Genomic DNA, 10,994 nt, shown 5'->3' on the forward strand with positions numbered 1-10,994 from the left:
TGAACATTGGGGTACATGTGCCCCTATGCATCAGCACTTCTGTATCCCTTGGGTAAATCCCTAGCAGGGCTATTGCTGGGTCATAGGGGAGTTCTATGGATAGTTTTTTGAGGAACCTCCACACTTTTTTCCAGAGCAGCTGCACCAGTTTACATTCCCACCAACAGTGTAGGAGGGTGCCTGTCTCTCCACACCCTCGCCAGCATCTATAGACTCTTGATTTGTTCATTTTAGCCACTCTGACTGGTGTGAGGTGGTATCTCAGTGTGGTTTTGATTTGTGTTTCCCTGATGATGAGTGATGTTGAGCATTGTTTCATGTGCCTATAGGCCATCTGGATGTCCTCTTTGGAGAAGTGTCTGTTCATGTCTTCTGCCCATTTCTTCACTGGGTTATTTGCTTTTTGGGTGTGGAGTTTGGTGAGTTCCTTGTAGATTTTGGACACTAGACCTTTATCTGATATGTCCCATTTATTTTTTAAGAGAGACAGAGAGAGTACAAGTAGGGGAGGGGGGAGAGAGAGAGAATCCAAAGTAGGCTCTGAGGTCAGTGCGCAAAGTCAGATGCAGGGCTTGAACTCTTGAAGCCATGAGATCATGGCCTGACCCGAAATCAAGAGTTGGATGCTCAACTGACTGAGCCACCCAGGCACCCCTCCCTGCAATCTCCCTCTTCCAATCCCCAATTTTTAAATTGGATTATTTGTTTCCTTTGAGTTGTAAGAATTCTATAGACCAGATATTAAACACTTCACTGGATCTATGCTTTACAAATATTTTCTTCCATTCTGTGGGTAGTCCTCACTTTCTTGACAGTGTCCTCTGACACGCAAAAGTTTGTCATGTGATGTTCAATGTATCTGTTTTCCCTTTGGCTGCTTGTGTTTTGGTGTCGTATCTGAGAACCTGTTGGCTGATCCAAGGTCACGAAGACTTGCGCTTACGTTTCCTTCTAAGAGTTGCGCTCCTCCATCTGTACTGGAACTCAGAAACACATTTAGCCTCATCCCTCCACTCTTACTGGCTCTGACACGCCCCTGCCCCGCCCTTCACGTCCACGCTCCATCCCTGACACGTACCCTGACAGGGGCACATCCATGTCCCTCTCTGGCCACAGGTGCGCCTCCGCCTGCTGCCTCATGTGTTCCACGCCCCAGCATCCTCTTTCCAGGTCCCAAGTCTGTTGACCCTTGACCCTGCCTGGGCCCACCCGCACAGCCCCCATCTCTGCCGCTGCCCACCCCTCACACTACGCACCTCCCCAGGCAGGAGTTTGAAGCAGAGCGGAAGCCGGACCTGCGAAGGGACGTTTACCTCCAGGACATCCATTGCGTCTCCTCGCTGTGCAAGGCCTACTTCAGGGAACTGCCGGACCCGCTGCTCACTTACCGGCTCTATGACAAGTTTGCTGTGAGTTGAGAGGTCGGGAGGGGGCGTGGAAGACAAGGCTGAGGGGCGACTGCCCAGTGTTGACGGCCCAGGTGTGTGTCCACTGCTGGCCGGTGTCCTGGCGATCCTGGATGACAGAGCCCACCTGAAAATGAAAAGCCCCCCTCTCCCCCCACCGATCTGCCCCCTCTTCTCTTCGCCCTTCAGGCCTGCAGCTCCGCACAGGGCAGGGACAAGGCTGGGGGAGGCAGAACCCCAGGCGGAGAGCAGAGGGCCCTGGGAAGTCATCTAGGCCAAAGCTTCCCTCCATTGAAGAGTGAGAATCCTTCTTGGAAGTCAAAACTTTCCGAGGAGTGCGCCTCCACGAGCAGATGGGACATTGGACATCTTTTGAATAAGAAAACACATGGCAAAACTGCTACTTGAATTCCATAACATTAAAAAAAAAAACAAGTTGCATTTGGTCGAGCAGAATCGGATTTTAGGAATCGGGCGCAGCTGCCCACACAATTCAGCCCACACTGCCTAGACCGGGTGGGCGCTGACCTTCCTGGGCACCTCGGGATGACTCACGGCCCCAGGAGCCACAGGGAGGGACCATGAAAGTGTTCCTGTTACCTGACTGCTAGGGGGGAGGCCAAGGCAGAGTGGCAGTGAGCAGGTCAAGGTCACAGAGCTCTGAAGCCGCATGGCCGAGCCCCAGCTGCGGGTGTGCGCCCCGAATCTGAGCTCTGTCTGCCCCGTGGATTTGCGTCAGAAGATCTGGGGTGGGGGATGGGTTGGGGGGGCAGCACAGGTGGTTTCTGAGAGTTGGGCTCAGTGCTCCCAGGAGTAAGAAGGGCAGTGCCAGCATGCTGACTTGGTTCTTGAACCTTCCTCCCTGGCAGGAGGCCGTAGCTGTGCAGTTGGAGCCGGAGCGTTTGATCAAGATCCTAGAGGTGCTTGGTGAACTCCCTCAGCCAAACTACAGGTGTGCTGGGCTCCTCCCTTCCCAGAGTGCTGACTCCACCCCCCCATGCAACCCTGGGGCCTCCATTTCTCTCTTCTCTTCCTGCTCCCGATCTCAGTCCCCCCCCTGCCCTGGGTGTCCCCTGTAGGACCCCTGGCCCACGACGCCTCCCTTCCACAGGACCCTGGAGTTCCTCATGCGGCACCTGGTCCACATGGCCTCATTCAGTGCTCAGACCAACATGCACGCCCGCAACCTGGCCATCGTGTGGGCCCCCAACCTGCTGAGGTGGGCACATGTGTGGGCAGCATGGGGGGGGGGCTGGCAGAGCCTAGCCCCCAGCAGCTGCCCCAGGAGTGGGCGTGGCTGTGTGGGTGCACTGGGGAGGGGTGTGGGGTCTCACAGAGCCCAGTGAGAAACAGGGAGTTTCAGAATTACATCGAGAGGGATGGGGTTTACCCACTGGACGCAAGGCCTCGGTGCCCCTGAGCTCAGGGCCTAGAACCGGAAGAGCCCTGGCTGAGTGTTGGTTGAGCAAACATCTCTCAGTCTATTGGAGGTCTGGCCTGCCTATCACTCCCTGTGGTGAAAGGCCGACTCGGAGAAGTCCTGGTATTCATCATAAGGAGGCACCCTCGTGCGCAAAGGATGGAGATGAATTCTGACTTCTGACGGGGGTTAATTCCCAGAGGGCTTCCTGAAGGAAGGCACTGGAGTCCTGAATCATGCATGCGGTTTAAGAGGTGGTGATGAGGTTAAGGGCATGCAGGGGCGAGGGTATAGGGTATTTTTAGGGAGAACTCAGATGGGGAAGTGAGGTGAGGTGGGAGGGGAATAACTCTGCGTCTCCACAGGTCTAAGGACATAGAGGCCTCGGGCTTCAACGGGACAGCAGCCTTCATGGAGGTCCGCGTGCAGTCCATCGTGGTCGAGTTTATCCTCACGCATGTGGACCAGCTCTTTGGGGGCGCGACCCTCTCCAGTGAGTGTCCCTCCCACCGGCCACACCACCACACACTGGGGAGTCAGAGCGACAGAGGGCCTCAGAGGACACCTCGTTCAGTCTCCCCGTTTCACAGAGGAGAGAGCTGAGGTGTTGCTTAGCGTCACATGAACAAGACCTCGGGGAGCTGATGGCCTAGTCCCACCTTGAGCAAGCCTCTCCTGCATAGCCTGACCTAATCACCGTCCTGGCTCTGAGGGCCTGACCATTCCCACCCCAGCCCACGGGGGCCACCCTACTGGGATCTCCTGACCGTTGTCCCTGAGGACTCCCTCTTGAGGAGCTGGACACAGAGGGTCTGTCTCCAGAGGGCTCCGAGACATCTTAGCCTGACAGTTAGTTGGTGGCGGGAGGTACGACAGGGAGCTGAAGCCCTCTCTCATCTCCTTTTTAAAAAATGTTTATTTTATAATTTATTATTATTATTAATTTTTTAATAATTTTTGAGAGAGTGAGAGTGTGAGCACTCTGTGTGAGGCAGAGAGAGAGGGAGACACAGAATCCAAAGCAGGGTTCAGATTCCAAGCTGTCAGCACTGAGCCTGACACAGGGCTCAAGCTCCCAAACTGTGAGATCATGACCTGCGCCAAAGTCGGAGGCTTAACCGACTGGGCCAGCCAGGCGCCCCATTATTTATTATCTTTTTTTTTAATGTGGTATTTAATTTTTTTTAATGTTTTATTTATTTTTGATACAGAGAGAGACAGAGCATGAGAGGGGTGGGGCAGAGAGAAGGAGACACAGAACCGGAAACAGGCTCCAGGTTCTGAGCCAGCTGTCAGCACAGAGCCCGACGCGGGGCTTGAACCCACAAACGTGAGATTTGACCTGAGCCGAAGCCGGAGGCTTAACCGACTGAGCCACCCAGGCGCCCCATTATTTATTATAATTTTTATAAGAATTTATTCATTTTTGAGAGAGAGGGCAGAGAGAGAGAGAGGGAGACAGAGGATCCAAAGTGGGCACTGGACAGCTGATGCAGAGCTCGAACTCATAGTCCTTGAGATCCCTGCGATCATGACCTGAGCTGAAGTTGGAGGCTCAACCCACTGAGCCACCCAGGTGCCCCCCCCCTTTTTAAGAGAAGGAGCAGAGAGAGAGGGGGACAGAGGATCTGAAGCAGGCTCTGTGTGGACAGCAGCAAGCCGGTGCAGGGCTCCAACTCAGAAACTGTGAGATCATGACCTGAGCCAAAGTTGAATGCTCAACCGACTGAGCCACCCAGGTGCCCTCTCATCTCTGTTCCTGGCTGGCCAATTCCTTTTCTTTTCCTAGGTGGTGACACAGAGAGTGGATGGCGATCACTTCCCGGGGCCCGGGCATCAGGCAGCCCCGAGGACCTCATGCCCAGGTCCCTACCCTACCATCTCCCTAGCGTCCTGCAGGCTGGTGATGGACCGCCACAGATCCGGCCCTACCACACTATCATTGAAATTGGGGACCACAAGTAAGGCCTCCTTCCTGGTCCCCCTCCCCCCCACTGACTGCCAAGCTCCAACCCCAGTGATTTCTCCCTTCCGTCCAGGAGGAAAGGGTCTTTGAAGGTCAGGAAATGGAAATCTATCTTCAATCTGGGTCGCTCTGGCCATGAGACCAAGCGTAAACTGCCGCGGGGTGCTGAGGACAGAGGTAAGTCTGGAGGGATGAAGGGGGCGCTGTGCTGAAGGAGAGCCAGACCCCGGCCCTACAAACATCCATGTCTTGCAGAGGACAAATCAGATAAGGGGACTTTGCGGCCAGCCAAGAGCATGGACTCACTGAGTGCTGCAGCTGGGGTCAGCGATGGTGAGTATAGGTGTGCAGTTGGGGTGTGTGTGTGTGTGTGTGTGTGTGTGTGTGTGTGTGTGTGTGTAAGCCTGTCTGTGCACGTCTCTGCAAGAGAATAGCAGTATTATGGATGAGAGCATCATGTGTGCATTCCTGTGTGTTTGTGTGTCTGTACACATGGCCACGTGGCTCACTAATTTCAAAAAATACGTTGTGCGTGCTTATGACACACCAGCCACAGTACCCGATGCAGGGTTTACAAGAGCGAGTTTATCGTCTAGTTAACAGGTGTGCTCCTGGGAGCGTGCACAGAGGGAGAGAGTGGGGTGTGGGCTCGTGGGAGGGGCCGTGACGGCCGAGGGCAGGGGGTTCCTAAGTCAGTGTAACTGCGGTTGTGCTGTGGAAGGTTCGGAGCGGTGCCTTCCAGGCTGTCCTAACTCTCAGGCTTGGGAAAGCAGTGCACACTCTCCAGAGCCCTCCTGAGGTGTCCGCGCCCCTTTGTAGCTGACTCTCTTCCTCTTCGCTCTCTCCTCCACAGAGCCCGAGGGGCTGCCGGGACCCAGCCACCCCCAGCCGAGTGCAATGCTGCAGGACAGCTTGGAGAGTGACTCCGTGGAGGCCGTGGAGGGTGAACAGGAGCCGGAGGCCCTGGGCGGCACCAACTCTGAGCCAGGCACGCCGCGAGCCTGCCGGTCAGGGGTCCGCGTTGGGGGCAGCAGCCGAGCAGAGCGCTGCGCTGGGGTCCACATCTCAGACCCCTACAATGTCAACCTCCCACTGCACATCACCTCCATCCTCAGCGTGCCCCCAAACATCATCTCCAACGTCTCCTTGGCCAGGCTCACCCGAGGCCTTGAGTGCCCTGCCCTACAGCCCCGGCCAAGCCCTGTCCCCGGCCCCGGCCCTGGCCCCGGCCCTGGCCCCGGCCCCCCAGGTGAGGACCCAGGGATTTCCCAGGGCTGGGAGAAGGGACTAGAACTCCAGGCTGAAGCTCTGATGCAGGGCATCTGTCCTGGGAATGGCAGACACCTCAGTCCTCAGGCTTTGGGTGGTCACCTTCGGGATCCAGTAATACTATCAGGCTCTGTGAAATCCACAGAGAGAGGATTCCTGGCAGTCTTCAGATCGCTGATATACCCAAGGATGGGAGTCTGTGTCAGATTCAGACAGTAGTGATTACTGAGTACCAGGTGGTGATGTGTAACAGATGCTGGTAATAATGAGTGTTAATACTAATAGTTAACGTTTATTGAAGGGTTACTGTATGCCACGCACTGTGTTAAGGACTTTGCAGGCATTAACTTATTTCATTCTTCTGTAATCGTATGACACGGTCATTGCTGCTGTGCGTAGGTCACAGCAGTGGGAACTGGAGACCTAGGTTAGGCTTTTTGCTGTTGATTTAGTTTGGAGGTGGCAGAGTTGGGATCTGGTCTTTGCTCTGACTCCAGGGCCCGAAGTGTCACTGATGAGAAGCACTGAGGCAGCGCAGGCGGTGGGTAAGGAGTTGCGCTAGAGTGAAGTAGGTTTGGGCTCACATTTGGGCTGTGCCACTTACTGTTTGTGTGACCTTTGACAAATCTCTGAGTCTCCCTTTCCTCGTATATAAAATGAGGATAAATACCCTCCATTATAGAGTTGTTTGCTGGGGGGAGGAAATAACGCATTGTAAAATGTACAGCTCAGTGCCTGGCACCTGGGAGCTATAAGCCAGGAGTTAGGGATACGGGTCTGAGAGGAATGGCCACACGCAGTGTCTATGCTGGGAGTGTTGGGCTTATATGGTAGCAATGCTAGGGAGATCCATATTGTAAAGAGCCGAGGCTGGTCTTGACTTTGTGTTCCTGGGACTACCTTTCTCCCAACAGATGAGAAGTTGGAGGCAAGTTCAGCCGCAGGGCTCCCGGCTGACTGTGGCCTGGTGGACGTGGCCCCTGCCCTGGAGGACTGCCTGTCCCAGGAGGTGCAGGATTCCTTCTCCTTCCTAGAGGACTCAAGCAGCTCAGAGCCCGAGTGGGTGGGGGTGGAGGACGGGGAGGTGGCCAAGGCCGGAGCGGCAGGAGCAGCCTTGTCCCCTGGGGAGGACGACCCTGGGATGGGCTACCTGGAGGAGCTCCTGGGAGTTGGGCCTCAGGTAAGAAGGAGCGTTTGGGGGTGGTGGGGAAGCCAGAGGGTGGACGGGGCCACCGGGTCCTGAGCCACAGCACTATGCCCGCAGGTGGAGGAGTTCTCTGTGGAACCGCCCCTGGATGACCTGTCTCTGGATGAGGCACAGTTTGTCCTGGCTCCCAGCTGCTGTTCCCCGGACTCTGTGGGCCCCCGGCCTGAAGGAGAAGAGGAGAATGGGGAGGAAGTCTTCCTGAGTGCCTACGATGACCTAAGCCCCCTTCTGGGGCCCCAACACCCAACCTGGGAGGGTCCAGGGAGTCTGGAGGAAGAGGCAGCAGGATGTAGCAGACAGGGGCCTCCAGGGCAGACTGAGGGAGAGCAGGCATGCTGGGAAGGTGGAGAGGACAAGGAGGCTGAGCCTGAAGGCGGACGGGACATCAGGGAGGAGGCTGAGGGGAGTCTAGAGAGTGAGGATGAGGATGGAGAAGCAAGCGAGGAAGGAGGGAAGGCTGGGGGAAGCCAAGAAATGCCGGCCAGTTTGAAGGAAGGGGGTGGGGGAGAGCCAGAGGCCAAGGAAGAGGAGTCCAAAGGTCAGCAGGAAAATGAGAGTCTGGAGAAAGCTAAGAGTGTAGAAGGAACAGGAGAAGAGCAGGGTAAAGACAAGGAGAAAGAAAGAAAGACCGAGAGAGAGGAGGAAGCTGAGGAAGGAGAGGAAGCCCAGGTACAAGCCAGAAGGGACCCAGAGTGCAGAGCCCAGGAAACCCAAGTTGCTGAGGAGAGCTGGGAAATTGTACACAAACAAGAGGCTGAAGGAGGCAGAGAGGATGAGGTCAAAGGACAGAAGGGGCCTGAGAACCAAGAGGCAAGAGAAGACCAAGGCGATGGTGAAGACAGCAGAAGTCCAGAAGCAGCAGCTGAAGGGGGAGCAGGAGGGGTGAGCAAGGAACGGGAGAGTGGGGACGGAGAGCATGAGCGAGACCAGAGTGATGGGGGTGACCATTTAGAAAAGGACTCCTTTCCTGAAGGGTCACACGTCGAGCCCCTGGAGGTTGACAGTGCCAAAGAGGGCAGCTCCCAGTCCTCTGAGGCAGAACAGGCAGTCCCACAGCCATCCCGGCCAGAGGAGACGGGGCCTGAGGGGCAGCTCAGTCCAGAGGGCTGCAATCTGTGCCCCAGTCCTCTTGGCTCAGCTAGTGGTGTGGGCATGCGCCTGGCTTCCACCCTGGTTCAGGTCCAACAGGTCCGCTCTGTGCCTGTGGTGCCCCCCAAACCACAATTTGCCAAGATGCCTAGTGCAATGTGTAGCAAGATCCACGTGGCGCCTGCAAACCCATGCCCGAGGCCTGGCCGGCTTGATGGGACTCCTGGGGAAAGGGCTTGGGGGTCCCGAGCCTCCCGTTCCTCTTGGAGGAATGGGGGCAGTCTTTCCTTTGATGCTGCTGTGGCCCTGGCCCGGGACCGCCAGAGGACTGAGGCTCAGGGAGTCCGGCGGACCCAGACCTGCACTGGGGGTGGGGACTACAGCCTCAACCCCAGAACCTCCCCTTGCGCTATGACCCCTGCCTATTCTCGGCCACTTAGTTGCCTGGAGCTCCCATCCGAAGACACAGAAGGGTCTGGACACCGGACTCGGCTTAGTCTGCCCCCCAGGGAACCTCAGCCCCCTGACCCTCTTCTGTCCCCCCAGCGCCGATCATATGCATTTGAAACACAGGGTAACCCTGGGAGAGGTGAGGGACTGTGAGTAGCCCCCCAGTGCTGGGCAAAGGGGACAGTAAGAATCTCCAGGTTCCCAGACTAGCTGTGTTCTGCAGCCTGAGCAGCTGGAGTGTCCAACACTGTAGACTTCGACCCTCCAGCTTCTCTCTTCGTCTGCGAGAAGCATTGCCTCCTTTGGTTTACTTGACTTTGTCTCAGACACAAAGCACTTAACCCTTAGGATATTCCCAAGAAGGTCACCAAGATCCTGTGACCAGGGAGTGGGGTCATTGGTCAAAGGGAACAAAGAGTATGCAGAAAACTTAGAAGTTTCTCAAAGTGAAGAATGAAGAGGGAACTCCAGCTAAGTCCCCGCCCTCCTCTGAGGTTGTGTACTTCCCTTCGTGGGAGCCCAGGGTGGAGGAGGGGAGGGCAGGGCCAGGTCCCAGACCATCACACATAAACATTTCTGAGTTGCCCATCCTTATTCTGCTCTTGGGCCCTTGGATACCCCCTGACTCTCTTAGCTCCAGATTAGGAGGAACAGGTCAAGGAAGCTCTCTGAAGTCCTCAAAGTGTGTTGGAGGGACTGGCTCCCTTTCCAGCATCCCCACCCTCTGCCTCCAGTCATGTTTAGGGAGAGAGATCTTCTACAGATCTCTCTGGTTTATCCTTTTTCCTTTGGAATAACTCCCTCCTATTTCAAGGAAGGGGAATAGTGTAACTCAGGCCCTGGGGCTGCTTCTCCAGACAGGCTGGGGCCATAGGTTCCATTCTAGGAAGAAGCAATCTCAGAATAAAAGCTGTATTTTTAAAAGTACACAGTGTGGAGCCTCGTTTTTCTTACGCGAGTGTTAGGTGATGGGTATCACATTTTCATATTTGGCAAGACGTCTTCTTGCTGTTGTTAGGGTGCTCTTCCTCAGTTGTCATGGAGACCTGTGGCTAGAAACTAGAGCGGGGTTCATGGTGGTCAGGAAATGGGGAAGAGAAACTTTTATTTGCATAATGCTCATTACCTACCAGTAAAGGCTAGGTATTCTACGAGCATAAAATCTATACCCTTGATTCTGTAGGTTTGGTACTGGTATCTCCATTTTACAGATGAGAACTAATTAAGTCAAAATGCTTGCCAATGTTCTCAGCAGTAAGTGGCAGAAGCAGGTTTGAGACCCGAGTTTGTCTGGCTTCCGATCACATCACACTGCTTCAAAGCCATTAAGGGTAGGTCTTAACTGAGAAGAATGGAAATCGAGATCCCTCTCACAGAAACTGAGAGCCTCACAAAAACTGGAAGTTCTGGGGGTCTTTGGGTGATCCAACTGCTGACGCTACTACATAGGAGTATACCCAAATCTATCTTCATCTCCAATGGACACCAAGAAACTGTCCCGATCCAAGATGGCCTCCCAAGTAGCCCTTGTTAAAGATGGCGCCTCCGTCCGACGTCCCTCCCTTGATCTAGGCCAACCTCCCTCCCTCCTGCAACAAAAAACTCCTTGTCCAGCAGAAAGATGGTAGCACACAGCAGTCGTCTTTCTCCCGTTCTTGCCGAAAGCCACAAATACTTCAGCGTCATTTCCCAGGAAGTTCCTTCTTCCCTGTCCCGGCGACACCCCCACCCACCCGCTTCTTTCTTCAAGAGGGACGACCGGAAGTGAGGCGGAACAGAGGCTGGGCAGGTCGAGAGAGAGACACTTCCGCCCCTCAGCATCATGGCGGCAGGCCGGGAGTGCGCATGAGCAGCTGTCCATGGAGCGCTCTGAGTCCGGAGAGGGAGAACGCGGTCGGGGGAGATCGGCGGCTGAGGCGGCCTGGGCCGGTGAGTTCGGGACCGGACGCGAGTCGGGAGTCTAGGGGCTGGGTGGGCCCGTGGGCAGGGCAGCTTGGATTTCGTTCCCGTTTTCAGGTGACGGACCTCCCGGGGCTTCGAAGCCTTTGTTTTGCGGGAGGGGGCCGAGCCCCGTTCTTTCTCTCCCGCCCCCCTTTGTGGGCCGAGCGCACTCCCCGCCCCCGAGCGCGCGCGTCCCCGCCCTCCTGCGCTGCCCGCCGCGGGGCCGGGACCGCGGGCCCGCCGAGC

The 10,994-nt window shown here is 55.7% G+C and overlaps 1 protein-coding gene and 1 long non-coding RNA gene across 3 annotated transcripts in view; one reads left to right on the forward strand and one right to left on the reverse strand.

The window, feature by feature from the left end:
- The window catches only part of ARHGAP30 (Rho GTPase activating protein 30), a 16,831-nt gene extending 7,097 nt beyond the window's left edge, over positions 1–9,734 (forward strand). Inside the window, exons 3-12 of one of the 2 annotated variants that reach the window (XM_029935779.1) lie at positions 1,265–1,409; positions 2,276–2,358; positions 2,518–2,625; positions 3,192–3,319; positions 4,616–4,787; positions 4,866–4,969; positions 5,048–5,125; positions 5,646–6,041; positions 6,976–7,241; positions 7,326–9,734. In XM_029935779.1, coding sequence (XP_029791639.1) covers positions 1,265–1,409; positions 2,276–2,358; positions 2,518–2,625; positions 3,192–3,319; positions 4,616–4,787; positions 4,866–4,969; positions 5,048–5,125; positions 5,646–6,041; positions 6,976–7,241; positions 7,326–8,960 — 3,115 coding nt within the window. In that variant the 3' untranslated portion in view covers positions 8,961–9,734. The remainder of the gene's footprint in view (positions 1–1,264; positions 1,410–2,275; positions 2,359–2,517; positions 2,626–3,191; positions 3,320–4,615; positions 4,788–4,865; positions 4,970–5,047; positions 5,126–5,645; positions 6,042–6,975; positions 7,242–7,325) is intronic. The other variant, XM_029935780.1, reaches the window with a different exon arrangement.
- The window catches only part of LOC115288452, a 2,346-nt gene continuing 1,057 nt past the window's right edge, over positions 9,706–10,994 (reverse strand). The window contains exon 2 of the long non-coding RNA XR_003907005.1: positions 9,706–9,866. This is a non-coding gene — a long non-coding RNA (uncharacterized LOC115288452). The remainder of the gene's footprint in view (positions 9,867–10,994) is intronic.

The sequence above is a fragment of the Suricata suricatta genome, chromosome 3 (assembly GCF_006229205.1).
Source record: "Suricata suricatta isolate VVHF042 chromosome 3, meerkat_22Aug2017_6uvM2_HiC, whole genome shotgun sequence".
NCBI lineage: Eukaryota > Metazoa > Chordata > Mammalia > Carnivora > Herpestidae > Suricata > Suricata suricatta.